The 14,685-nt window shown below is 42.2% G+C and overlaps 1 protein-coding gene across 6 annotated transcripts in view; it reads left to right on the plus strand.

Moving 5' to 3' along the window:
• Window positions 1-14,685, plus strand: part of AK5 (adenylate kinase 5) — a gene marked incomplete at both ends in the record, with an annotated part of 246,350 nt that overhangs the window by 110,571 nt on the left and 121,094 nt on the right. For 5 of the 6 annotated variants that reach the window (XM_079727384.1, XM_079727385.1, XM_079727388.1 and 2 more), the window contains one exon: window positions 12,992-13,082. In XM_079727384.1, the coding sequence (XP_079583510.1) occupies window positions 12,992-13,082 (91 nt within the window). The remainder of the gene's footprint in view (window positions 1-12,991; window positions 13,083-14,685) is intronic. The other variant, XM_079727389.1, reaches the window with a different exon arrangement.

Genomic DNA, 14,685 nt, shown 5'->3' on the forward strand with positions numbered 1-14,685 from the left:
CCTTTCCGCTCTGAGACCAATTAATCCTCCTTTCTCCTCTGATCTCCCATGTACATTTCTCTATAGCTCTGTGACTGCCTTTATTCTATACTAATGTTAGGGTTCAAGTGAATGTCCCCTCACTGGACTATGAATTCTTCAAGGGCAAGAGTATTATTTTACCAAGCACTGAACCTCCAATGCATGGCATATAGTAGGTGCACAAGATGTGTTTTTAACGAATAAATTAATAAAAGTTTCCACACACTCAATAGTGTCATTTTCTCACTTATCTTTAATGGAGAGGACATTCATAACAGGGGAAAATGCAGTCTTCTTTATTCTACTATGTGATACTGGAGTGAAACATCTTTGCATACCATACCCACAGCACATGTTAGGTACTCAAAAATTTGTTGAGTAAATGAAAACCATCTATGAGAACCTTCCAATAGCTTGCAAGAGGTCTTGCAGGATGTGATACATTTCCTAAATATCCTACAAAGTCACTTCATCATTTTGTAAAAGCTGATATATTTACCTTTGCTTTTGTGTAATCAAAGCTGCCTTATTCTATGAGCCTGAAGGTTGCATTTGAAATTGACATTAGTTTTGGTTTTCTCAGGCTCAGCTTTTTGTCCTGAGGCTCTTAACAGATTCTTATTGGCTTTGGTCTCCACTGGCACGTCCCATGTGTACCATGTGGAATGCTGTCTATAAAACTTTGGAGAAGTCTGTTGCTTTGCAAATACTATGCACTTTTTATACCTTAGGTAAGCTTACCAGTTCCCAGCCCCTTTAGGAGGAAGCTCACCATGTCCACGATGGCAGAGATAAATCATAAAGAGAAGCAGACTTGGCTGGAGACAGCACGGAGGTTAATCACTTTTCAGAAGCTATGCTCATTTCATCTTTGAGGGAAGTCACACCTTCATAGAACAGAATCTCTCATTGCTGATATCTACGGGAGGCTAGACAGGATTTCTTCTAGGGTCTCAAGTGTATCTGAAAATGAAAAAGAGGAATACTTAAACAAAAATTAGCCTCAAACAAACAAACAAAAGTGATGGAGAAGGTGAAGCAGGACACACATGGACAAGTTTCCATGGGATGAGATAGAGGCATATTCTGCATCTGTATCCCCCTTTTCACTCATCTTCATCCTCTCTAGCCACCCACCTCAGCTACTGCCTGAAAGATCTATCAATACCATACTTACCCAACAGAATCAACCCAGGGCTACACATGATTTGAATTTGCTGAGTGCAAGATTGGTTGAGTGATATGTGGCCAATGGAATTTCTAGATGACCCACTTCAAAATTCAACAAATAAAATATAGATATTGCTTATGGATGACAAGTAATCTCTTTTTCTACATGTGGCTTCTAGTCAAAGGTCTAATGACTTTAGCAGAGGAATGTGAAGAGTAACCATCCTTTTAGTTGAGTCAGCTAAAACCACATAAAGTCAGAATCAGAAGAATTTATAAGGATTTTTAATCCATTTGCACATTAATTCCTCTCCTCTGTCCATGGACCTAAATATAAATCCTATTATTATAAATCTGATTTCCATTCTCATAATTTTATTTTTCTTGCTTGCTTCATTTATATTTTTCCTAAAACTTGGAACAAAATAGCTGAATCATCCAAAGGCCCAATGGTATTAAATTGTTAAATAATCCTCCATTCTTTTTTTTAATTACTTTTTACCATCAAACCATAGCCATCTTGTTAATAAGTTAATTACTCTGAAACAAAGACCAGATTGGTTTTTTGGGAACTTGGTACTAACCACATTATCACAAAGTACTAAACCTGGGGTTAGTGCATAAAGGAAAAAATGAGGATGGTTTTTTAAATGGCTCTGAAATTGGAAATGACCTTAAAACTAAAAATAAAGGGGAAAAAGATGTATACACACTACCATGTATAAAATTGATAGCTAGTGGGAACCTGCTGTATAGCACAGGGAGCTCAGCTCAGTGCTCTGTGGTGACCTAGATGAGTGGGATGGGAGGTGGGTGGGAGGGAGGTCCCAGAGGGAGGGGATATATGTATACATACAGCTGATTCATTTCGTTGCACAGCAGAAACTGACACAACATTGTAAAGCAACTACACTCCAATTTAAAAAAAAAAAGAAATGAATGTGGGATAACTAACTGCATAGGATTTATTCTTCACAGAGCTAAGCAGCTTAGTTCTTAAGAGCACACGTGTAGTATAGTAAGACAAAAGTAAGACACACCTGAGTTCATACCCAAGCCCTGTTCTTCACCAGTTTTGACCTTAAATAAGTATTACCTGTCTGAGCTATTTCCTTGGGAGAGTGACACCTCGGGTTGCTCTGGGTGTTACTGAGATGTTTACAAAGTGCTTCACCTATTGCCTGGCAGATAGTAAGTGCTTAATAAATGGTAACTACTGTTATGCCCATGAACTCATCTGTCACCTTCCTGTGGACACAGCCCAGCACACAGTTAGTACATGCACATGCCCAGGGATTTCTGGTAGAGGAAGCAGCTACCAGATCAAAAACCCCAAGAAAGCTGTCAGATAACTTCAGGAAGCAAGAAGGTGTATCACCACCCAATCCCTTCTCAGAAGGTGAATCCCAAAATCTTAAGACAAAGTCACCTTCATTTTCTTCAAAGAAACTGTGGCTTTCATACCTTTATTCCTTGTCACTGAAAGAAATGCCCTTCCTTTCCTTTCTTCACTTCACTTAGTCTCACTTGTTCAGACTTTGACTCATGGATCAGCTTCTCCAGGAAGCCGTCTCTGACCCTCCCCTAACCCCACACTGCCCACCTGCACAGTCCCAACCCCCAGAACACCCCATATACACCCCATCAAGGCCCTTCTTGCACGGAACTGTTATTAACGATTTACTTATCAGTTTCTCAACATAGACCTTAAACTCCATGAGGGCAAAAGCACTGCCATATTTGACTGAATTAAATTAAATTATTTCCCCAAAGTCATACTTATAATACTTCTTGTCCATGTCTCCAAAAAGGGGAAACATTAGCATGATTCTTCTAAGAGCTTTTTTATTATCCAGAACAATTGCTGGCTACTCCAATAAAATCTGTTTTCATCAGTGTTAAATGCCATCCTAAAGAAATTTGTATAGAGAGACAATCTCTCAGTACTGGTAACATAGAAAGTGTGTACTAACTAAAAAGGAATTTGATTTAAAATCCTAACTCTTTTTCTGCTTGTAAGCAACATGTTTCATCCTAAGGTCCCGTGTTGACATTGCAAGATCCATTTCCCTTTGCTTTTCGTTTTCTGAGCTGATCTCTTTGATTCCACTTGATCTCCACTAAATCTCCCATGTAATTATGAACTGGCCACATTTGGCTAGGGTTGTTAAAGTCAACACCGCTGGTGAGATATTTTTAAAAATAAAAGAATGGGGCTTCCCTGGTGGCGCAGTGGTTGAGAGTCCGCCTGCCGATGCAGGGGACACGGGTTCGTGCCCCGGTCCGGGAGGATCCCACGTGCCACGGAGCGGCTGGGCCCGTGAGCCATGGCTGCTGAGCCTGCACGTCCGGAGCCTGTGCTCCACAACGGGAGAGGCCACAACAGTGAGAGGCTCGCGTACCACAAAAAATAAAATAAAATAATAAAATAAAATAAAAGAATGAAGCATCTCAACTGGGAAAAAAAAGGAAAGGAAAAAATTAGTAAAAGAAAGAATGAGCCTGATCTTCCCGAGGCCTACATTAGTCCCTAGTCACACATCTGGCGCTTTGGCAGCAGGTAGTTTTTTCAGGCTTCCAGGGTATCACTTAGGGCTCTACAGAGGAGACACTTGAGCACTAGAGAGAATGGAGCCTGTAATTATGAAAGGTACCAAATGTCACAGGAGGCTGAAATTTGACTTCTGAGGCTCTTAACTAGTTTTAGTTTGGACGATTTCTTGGCAGAGGTTTAAATCTTTATGCCACCACCTTGTAGTTTTATAAAGTCTCAAATTGCTGGAATGCTGGGAGTAGAGGGAAAAAAGAGAAAATAGGAAGGGAAAGGGTACTCTAATTAATTGAATTTTCTGGTTAACTGAGTCTGACAAGTATTTGTTGTCTAACTGATGGGCTCAGCACCCTGCTAGGTGCAGTAGAGAAAATGTAGGAACCACATGATGTGATTCTTGTCTACAGTGAGTATATCTTGCCTATTTTCCTCCATTTTCTTCCTGTAACCTTTCTTTATCAAATCTTTTCAAAGTATTTTAATCCTTGTTTGTGCCTTAATAATTACAGAGAACCTAACATGATTTAATCCTCTTTTCATGTATTTTCAGTACCCAGCGCATACCTGGGACAAAGTAGGTGCTCGATAAATATTTACTGAGTTGAATTACATCCTGTAGATCCATCCTGATCCTAAGACATATTCGAAAACTTTTCTTATCTGACAAAATCCACTGTATCAACCTATTTGCTGGGTTGCAGATCTATTCCTTTAATTAACTTCCAAGTGAGAAACAACGCATCATTTAGTAGTATCATCTTAAAAATATATTAAATCTGTTCACATGTACTAAAATAGGGGTTTTTTTCCAACTACACCTCCATTAAACTAATTACAGTTTCGATCTCTGGTCAGGGAACTAAGATCCTGCAAGCCACACGGTATGGCCAAAAACAAAATGAGTTCCCTGGCCTAGTGGTTAGGATTCCGTGGTTTCACTGACAAGAGCCTGGGTTCAATCCCCGGTCAGGGAACTGATGCCACAAGCCTCAAGGCAAGGCCAAAAAGAATAAAAAGGATATCTATGCCTTTTATATATATGCTTTCTGTGGCAACTTAATTTTACTTCACTTTTTTTTCCAGCTTGAGATATAATTGACATATTACATTGTATAAGTTTCAGATATACAATGAGATGATTTGATACACATATATGTTGTGAAATGATTCCCATGATAAGGTTGTTAACACACCCATCACCTCACATGATTACAATGTGTGTGTATGTGTGTGTGTGGTGAGAACATTCAAGATCTACTCTCTTAGCAACTTTCTAGTATACGATACAGTATTGTTAACTCTAGTCACCATGTTGAATATTGGATCCACAGAATTTATTCATCTTATAATGGAAATGTGTACCCTTTGACTGACATCTCCCCATTTCCTCCACCCCTTAGGCCCTGGTAACCACCATTCTACTCTCTTGTTTCTGGAGTTTGGCTTTTTTTTAAGATGCCACATGGAACAACTTAACCTGAAAATTGTCCTCTCATAGTGCCAACAGATCCATGAGCAAAATATTGAGCACTTGATATCAGTTCATTATCTGGACATTGCTCAGTCTGAGGATGTCTGCTCTAGGGCTCCACTTTAGCCTGCAAAGTATTAAAAATCAGCTACTGTAGCCACATACCATTCAGCTCAAAAATTGTTCCAGAACCAGTTTCCACCACCAACTTGGATTCTTTATGCTTTTACTCTTCCCAGCAACCTTCTGCAAGTCCTGAGACCTAGTCTCTCCCCTCTTATTGCAGGCGGTCTGGCTCTGGATCCACCATCCCCTAATGAGACAACCCAGAGTAAGGAGCTCTGGGAAAGGAGTCTGGAATGCTACCCCCAGTCAGGGGCAGGACTGAAGGCCTGGCTGGGATGTGAGGAGGAGCAGCTGAGCCAAGGCTGTGCCTCAGGTGCTGGGGGATAAGGAACCCCTGGGGCAAAACCAGAGCAGCTTCTACAGGAAGTGCTAGACTGAAAATGGACCAAGACCAAAAATCTACTCTCCAACCCCAGAGAGGCTCTTAGAAGGAGGGCAGGCCTACTCTTTCTTTGATTACTGAGGAAGGATTGAGTGGTAATGAGAGGAGAAAAACAGAATCCACGCTAGATGACTTCAGTCCTCTTAACAAACTAAAGGGCAGGGTTGTTTAAGTTGTAGAAGGCTACTGGGGAAGGTACAGCTAGAGTCAACAGTAGACAAAGAGGATGGAGGAGCAGTAGCCAGCTTCCCTGTGAAATTGATAACTTTAAGCTAAAGACCGCGAGAGAGAGCTCTATTTGGAGTTGGGACATCTTCTGCCTCTTGCGGTCAGCTTTGCCTGTCCTTGCTTCTTCTGATGCTCTTGGCCAGCCTGCAGAGAGGTTCTTCTGCCAACAGACACATCCATCTGGCAGGGTACACATATTATACAGAGAAATAAAATCACCTACTATGGCCTCAAAATGGAAAACAAGATCAAGATTTTTTTTTTTCTTTTTTTTGTGGTACGCAGGCCTCTCACTGTTTTGGTCTCTCCCGTTGCGGAACACAGGCTCCGGACGCTCAAGCTCAGCGGCCATGGCTCACGGGCCCAGCCGCTCCACGGCATGTGGGATCTTCCCGGACCGGGGCACGAACCCGTGTCCCCTGCATCGGCAGGCGGACTCTCAACAACTGCACCACCAGGGAAGCCTGAGATCAAGAATATTTGAGTATATTGCATCTGGACCTGGCTTGGCTTGGCTTCAGTCTGTCCTGAGAGTACTCCTTTAGGGCTTTAGCTCTGATTTGTTCTGCAAGAGCCCAGCTAAGATCTGTGGCTGCCCCATGGAGCTGAGAGCTGATCCTCACAGCCTTGGCCGTTCGATGTAGACAGATGTGGATTCAGATCCTGGTTCCACCACCCACGTGATATGGCTTTCCCAGACAGAATGTTGTCCCTACCCACCCCATCCCCAACCAAATCTACTTCAATGCTTCTCTTCAAATTTTGTGTTTAATTATGAAGCTTTAGAAACACAGTTCTGTGGAATAATATAAACTGTGATTACTCCATCGCTCATAACTACAGATTTCACTCCCGGGACCACAAGTCTTTTAATGATCACTATTTTAGTACAAACTCCAATTTTTTTTTTTTTTTTTTTTTGCGGTACGCGGGTCTCTCACTGCTGTGGCCTCTCCCGCTGCGGAGCACAGCCTCCGGACACGCAGGCCCAGCGGCCATGGCTCACGGGCCCAGCCACTCCGCGGCACGTGGGATCCTCCCAGACCGGGGCACGAACCCGTGTCCCCTGCATCGGCAGGTGGACTCTCAACCACTGCGCCACCAGGGAAGCCCTCCCAAACTCCAACTTTTGTTGGAGGAAAACAAAGTACTGTAAAGAGGACACGAACCAATCAATTCTTTAGAAGGAAGTCTCAAGACATATAAAAGAAAAGATTTGAAGGACCAGTGTTTTGCATGTTGAAGGATCTCCAGTAGCAAATGATGAAAACCATTTGATAGAGAGCATACTTAATTGAAATCCCTTGCAGGAAACCAGGGACAAGTAAAATGTTGAAGAAGCTGGTATGATGCTCAGAGAATGAGACTTATGGGATATATAAAACTGAGACAATACTAATAACAGAGCCAATTTATTTCCTTTTCAAATATTGAAGCAGAGAATATACAGGAGACAGAGCTAAGTTTAATGAAAGTGGAATCTAGAAAGAGTGAACTGTTATCCTCCCTTTTGAGTCCTTTTAGGGTATTTTATACACCTAACATTCCCAGCTAGCAGAGCTAAGAATACAGAATGCCTTGTCTCTGTGGAGAAGATCTGGGCAGCCTCTTGCAGTCTGAAAATCAGAGCCAAAATAAAACAAGAACTCATTTCTGCCATTAAAATTGCAAACCGTCATTGTTGCTTTCTCCTCAGATGGTGCCTAATTCTGCTCAATCTACTACAATTTCCTTTCCTAATCTAGATATATTTTGTATGATTTTGAAAGCTGTTACAACATTTGTTATTCAACTTAAAACATGTTGTGAGTGAACTGGGGAATTTGGTAAGCATCTCATTTTGAAATTTCCAATTGACCTCCCCAGCCTTCTTACATTAAATGACATAAAACAAATCATGCAGACTGTGTCCTCTGTGAGTTCTTTCCCTCAGAATAAGAAAAGAGGTTTGTTAAGATGGCTAAATATTAAATAACTATCACCAAAAAGATAAAGGGCCCGCCTAATCACAGAATTTCAGAGCTGGGAACAGCCTCGGACATCATCTGGCCTAGTGGCATAGAGTTACATCTGCCCCCAAAGCTTGTTTCTGACCCACGAGATCTATAGAAACTGTTATTTCTAGAACCTTCATCACCCTATACCTATGCTACCCCTACAGTATTATCACTTCTACTATTCTCTGTATTTTGAAGTTTACAGCACGGGTTCTTGCAGGTCAAAATCAGAGAGAGAGAGACAGAGAAAGAGAGAGAAGGAAGGAAGGAAGGAAGGAAGGAAGGAGGGGAGGGAGGGAGGGAGGAAGGAAAGGAAGTAGATCATTGTTACTTGAGTTTCAAAACACTATTTAGAAACCCAAAAACTGAGAATGCTTTGGTGTAGATGAGGGTTTCCCAACTTCAGCACTATTGACATTTTAGACTGGATAATTCTCCGTTGTGAGAGGGCCGTCCTGTGTACTGTAAGGTAGTTAGCAGCGTCCCTAGACAATAGCCTCCCCCCTTCCAGTTGTGACAACCAAAAATATCTACCAGCATTGCCAAATATTGGTGCAGGGGTGGGAGGGATGGACAAAATTATTCCTGGTTGAGAACCACGGATGTGTATGGTTTGTGCAAAAACAGATAGTAAGTAAAAAGTCCGATGATTGAAAAGTCACTTCTCCACTCACCATACACACAACCTCTCCAACACTGAATGTTACCAATTTGTAAAGATCTTTGTCCATTCAGTGGCAGTTGTCCTGATAGTACTCAATCAGAATGCTCTTCAAGGTCCGTATGCCACATAACTTGCCAAACGACTAGAGACAAGAATCCCATGCTAGTCCTGGAGCTGTCAAAGTGGGATGTTACAGAAAATAAAGAAGACTAGGTTAAATTCTGTGGTCCTGATGCAAGAGTCAGTGGGCTTCAACAACATCTGTATAATACCAGAGTTGAGTTGGCTGTGTGGGTGTCACCTTCCTTCCTTGGGGCTCCTTGTTCATGGTCCAATCACTTAAGAGTGGTCCGTTGAGGAATCTACTTAGGACATAGTAGATACTCAGCAAATATTTGTTGAATGCTTTCATGAATGATGTTTTACTTTTTGCATTTTGCCTTTTGGATTGGACAGTTAAGTACTTTAGTCTGCCAGAGCTAAACATATCCTTGTTCAAATCAACTGGAGGATAGAATATCTCCTAGAAAATCTCAGAGTCAGTTGTATTCCTTATTACACAATCCCCACATTTAAAAAAAAAGTGTATGCATGTGTGTGTGTGTGTGTAGCATACACACGCCTTGTTCAAAGTACAGAAGCGACCAAATGTCTATAGAACATACTCCCTCAGCCTTAAGGAGGAACAAGGACTGCAGTTATGCCAGGCTCTGTATTGGGGTATTAAATACACCATCTCTTTAGTCCTCACAATAATCGCATTGTATATATGCTAAGAACAGGGAAATAAGTTGTTCAAGATCAGACTGCTGCTACAGGGAAAGCAGAAATTCAGATCAAGCTCTGGTTGAGTTTTAAGCTGCCTAAGCCAGTTTACAAGCTTCCCCTGACTCACTTGGCCCATGTGCCCTGGGCCTCGGTCACTTGTTGAATGGAGAGCTGTCCACCGATGCCCTGCCTTCCAGCATGGCTGATGGACCCAGCCAGCCTCTTAAGGATGAAGGCTGGGCTTCATTGTCCCCAGCCTGGTGGGAGCCTGTGCAGAGATGGCTCCCAGGCCCAACCAGACCAGACCAGCAGGGTGCTGGGCACCTTCCAGCACTTCTAGATCCAGATGCTTTGCCAGTCCCTGGGGCATGGGATCTGGCTTCCCAGGGGCTGCCCCGGGGTCTAGCAAACACAACCAAGAGGTGGGGGGACTTAACTCTTCATAAGGAAAACTTGGACCAGTGGAAGCAAGAAACTGAAAAGACAGCATATAAATGCCTCTCCCTACCTCCCTCCTCAGACTGTTCTGAGATGTACTGGTTCCATTTAGCCTTTCTGGAGACGAGCTGTGACTTTGTGAAGCTGGGGCCCAGATCAGTAACATGACACCTTACATTTGCTTTGCTTCCTTCTTTGTCTCACTTCCCTTTTTCTTTCAAACGTACTGCCCTGGGGTTACATGCATACGCGTGCCCCCAATAAAGTGTTAACCTATAAGTTTTGCCTTAGGTTCTGTTTTCTGGGGAACTACGGCTAAAACATAAGCTTATGCTTTTTTATTTATAAAATTATATGCTGCCACCCATCTTTCAAAAGCCCAAGAAAAAAATAAAAACAAACCCCCTCTTAGTAGAACTTACCCCTTACTGATGATAGCTGACAGACATTTTGAAAGAAAAAACCCAGCCATGGTCTATGGGTGTGGGAAGCAGTGCATTAAGGTGGCACTAATCTTGCCTTGGTGGTCCCCTCGTTTCTGTCCTAACCACCATCTGCTTTTCTCGCCCTCGTGTTTAGACAGAAGGGCTGTTATCACTCATTTGAGCAGCAGGGCTATATCTGTCTGACTATGATGATCACATGTAGCCTGATAGGATATAAAGTGTCAGTCATCCTAAGTGCAAGTCCTACTTCTCCTGCTTGTTAGCTGTTTGACTTGAGAAAGTCATAGTATCTGAGTAGGTACTTCCTCACCTGTAAAATAGAAACAAGACGATCTGCCTCACCTTTCCCGTGGGCTGATGTGACATAGTGAAAGTACTTTACAGCACCATACGAAGAGCTTTAACTGTGTAAGGGGAGATTAGGTAATAACTTTCTAGTCTGGGCTTCTAAATTCCTCTCACTAAAAATAATGAAGCACTTCAGTAGGAAAATATAAAGGAATAAATCACTTAAATCTTTTCAAATATCTTCAAGATAATAATTAAGATTTAAAAACCAAGATGGAATAAAAAAGACTATTTTCCCTCCCATGAACAAACAAAAATAAATAAACAGAAAATATATATTTAAAAAAAAACAATTTTAAGACACTGGACATAAGACAATGAGGTGATTCCCTGAGAGAAAGGAAACAAATGTGGTGGGCCCTGTGATTGCCCCCAGCTTATTACTGGAGACTTTCCAGCTACAGTGCAGGGAGAAGGAAGCCTTGTGGAGATGGGTAGACTCCAAGAGTTGAGGAAATGGAGCTGAGAGTGCAAGAGACCCAAGGTGGCTGGATTGCAGAGGACAGAGTACCAGAGATGCACAGAGAGAGAACTCTGGAGATCTGCAGAGGGTTCCCCTCCAGCATCCAGCAGAGTACTAATCAGGGCATGCATATGAGCAAACTGCCCAAAGCTGAGGGAAAAACCACCCAAAAGGATCAGCAGGAACAGTAGCTGGGGCTCACCCCAGCCTGAGAAGAGTGCTTGTTTCTACAGCCAGACTGGAAAATCCCTTAATTCACAAGGAAATGGGTAGAGTACTTCAAAGTGTCTTGCCTCAACAGGGCAGAATAATTAACCCTAAACTAAACACTGCTCTGGTCCAGCCTAACAAATCTTAAACACAAGACCTGAAATGATCAAGTTGTTTCCAAGTAACTAAACTACATTCCAGAATGAAACTCAAGAATATAGAAATACAAAAACACCTACCATCCAACATGGTCAAATTGTCAATGCCTGGCATCCAGTAAAAAATTACCAGGCATGCAAAGAAACAGGAAAATATGCCCCATAATAATGGGGGAAATCAATCAAAACCAACTCAGTTGTAGGAATTAGTAGAGAAGGATATTAGAAGTTATTATAATTGTATTTCATGTGTTTAAAACCTTAAATAGAGACATAGATATTTTTAAAGACTCAAATCAAACATCTATGGATAAAAACTACAATGTCCAAGATGAAACATATCCAGGATGGAATTAATAGTATATCCATACAATGGCATACTACTCAGCAAGGAAAAGGAATAAACTTGATAAATCTCAAAATAATTGTGCAGAGTGAAAGAATCCAGACAAAAATATTGCATGTTGTACAATTCCTTTTACATGAAATTCTAGAAGATGCAAATAATCTCTAGTCACAGAAAACATATCAATGATTACTTGATGGGGGGGGCAGGAGAAAGGGATTCCCAAGGGGCACAAGGAAACTTTGGGGGGAGGCGATGGAGATGTTCACTATTTTGATTTTTATGATGGTTTCACAGGTGTATACAGATGTCAAAGCTTACCATTTTGTACACTTTAAATACATGCAGTTTATTGTATATCAGTTATAACTCAGTAAGCCTATTTTAAAAAAACAAAGAGACAAAAGTGAATTTCTAAAAACCACTGAGGGACTTCCCTGGTGGTCTAGTGGCTAAGACTCCACACTCCCAGTACAGGGGGCCCCGGTTCGATCCCTGATCAGGGAACTAGATCTCACATGCTGCAACTAAAGACCCCGCACGCAGCAGTGAAGATCCCATGTGCTGCAACTAAGACCCAGCACAGCCAAATAAATAAATATTTAAAAACCACTGAACAACTTGGGAAATAGAGGATTTATAAATGTAACCACATTTTTAATATTTAAAATTTTGTAAATTTTAGAGAATGGTAAAATATTTGAACCCATAATTTTTGTTACATCTACACCTATAGTGTCGGTAGACTATACCTAAAGAAAAGCATCTATAGTATTTGTATAGTAGCTAAAATTTGGTTTGAGGGTCTCTTTTTTCTTTTTTTAACAATAAATTAGAAAATCTATCCCCATGTTGTTTAGAAATATTTTTTTATGAAGGAGGTGGCAGCAGGGAGGATTTCAAAACAAAACTAAGGGCCAGAAAAGCACAAGTTATGGGTTTTTCCAAAGATTGTTTTAGAAATTAAGAAAATTCTACACAATTTTCTTAACCATTAGTGACTGTACACTTACTCCCTAACACCCCTCTCTGTTTGATATGAGGTCCGGGCTTGAAAAACCCTCTAAATATCTGATTAAAGACTCAGTTCCTGTTGTCCTGCTTCATTAGAGATACAGTTGTGTGATGCATGTTCATTATATTTTGGAATGAATTAATTTATGTATCCTCACGTTCCCAACTTGTCTGTCCTGATTTCTCCCAGTTTGATGCTGACCGAGACGAGGATGAGGTGTTCTATGACATCAGCATGGCAGTTGACAGCAAGTTATTTCCAAACAAAGAGGCTGCAGCAGGTAAGTCACTGTGTCCTTTGGGCTGCAGTATACCCTGATCCCCTGCCAAGCGTCTAGGACTTTGTAGTAAGGTTGGAACTCAACAAACTGCTGTAAGGTCATAAGGATGATGTTGTCCTCAGGTCTTTACACCTTCTGGTTTAAAAATAAAGGCACAAAACGACATAGAAAAGAGCCATACATCCGGCTCTTAACAGTTACTGCCTTTCTTCCAGTCATTGAAAATGCAAATTAGCAGGCAGTCACAATGTAACAAAGGACCTCTGTTACTATAATTTTAAAAAACTGATCTAACCCACAATTTGTGCAACAATAAAAGTTAGTTTCTCCAGAACTCCCTAACTCATACATGTCTCTCCTGTGCCACCTGGGAAAAGCCTCCTCTTTGGTGTGATAGCTGCTCCCATCCCGACCCACAGCCCCTGTTGTGGCCCCGCCCCTTCTCTTCCTATGTCTAGAAGTTTGACGTTGGACAATCGTGCAGGGTAATCATACCCCTTTAAGTAGGCGGTACTCACATTTCTGTCCTTGACCCTTCTCTCACTCTCTTTTACTCTTTCTCTGGGTCACCTCCTTGTCCGTCCTGGTTTCAACCATCAATTCTACGTGGATGACTCTCAAATCTTTCTCAGTCCTCACCTTTCTTCTCAGTTATGGCCTCAGTGAATAAAGACCAAAAGTTCCGGGCCGTAAAGAAAAAGGCTAAACGCCTAAAAGTTTGAAGCCATATTTGAAGCTCACTGCGAGTAGGTTCGAAGAAAGACCGAGTTTTTTTGTTTTTTTGTTTTTTTTTTTGCGGTACACGGGCCTCTCACTGCTGTGGCCACCCCTGTTGCAGAGCACAGGCTCCGGACGCGCAGGCTCAGCAGCCATGGCTCACGGGCCCAGCCGCTCCGCGGCACGTGGGATCCTCCCAGACCGGGGCACGAACCCGTATCCCCTGCATCGGCAGGCGGACTCTCAACCACTGCGCCACCAGGGAAGCCCAAGACAGAGTTTTTTAAAAGGCAGTAGTCTTTCTGGACAGACCCGCCGAGCACAGACAGCTGACATAAACTCGCCTGCCTCTTTTTCCAGTGATATTTACAGAAAGATGGCCTATTGCAGGGCAAGAGGGAGTGTTGTTGAGAAGCATGTAAGATCCTGTCAACAGAAGTACCACTGCTCCAAAAACTGCTGTGACACCTGTGCTTTTATTTTAATGTTTCATGTAGAACATTCATTTAGACCTCTAACAACAAATATCTATCGACTAGATACCCTCAGTTTCCAAACCGTGGAACAGAGGAGAAGATGTAAGCGGCCCCTTCTTTAGAACTCCCGGCACTTTATGGCTCTCAAGTAGCATTTCTCCAAAGTAGCCTCGTCCTATAGTGATGTAGCTGGGCTGGCTTGTGTGCAATTCAGTAACTGTGTCTTTGTCCTCTTCATGTGCACGGTGCCTGGCCCATAGCAGAGGTTTCCAGGAGACCACTCCTTCCTCTCTACAACTCTGAGCTTATGAACAGAGGGGTCTGTGCTCACAGCCTCAACTCCCCCTAGCTCCCTTCCACTTCCAAGACCCCTGAAAACTGGGTTCTGCTCCAGCCTTGGAGTAAACCTG

The sequence above is a fragment of the Hyperoodon ampullatus genome, assembly GCF_949752795.1.
Source record: "Hyperoodon ampullatus genome assembly, chromosome: 2".
NCBI classification, from domain to species: Eukaryota; Metazoa; Chordata; class Mammalia; order Artiodactyla; family Ziphiidae; genus Hyperoodon; species Hyperoodon ampullatus.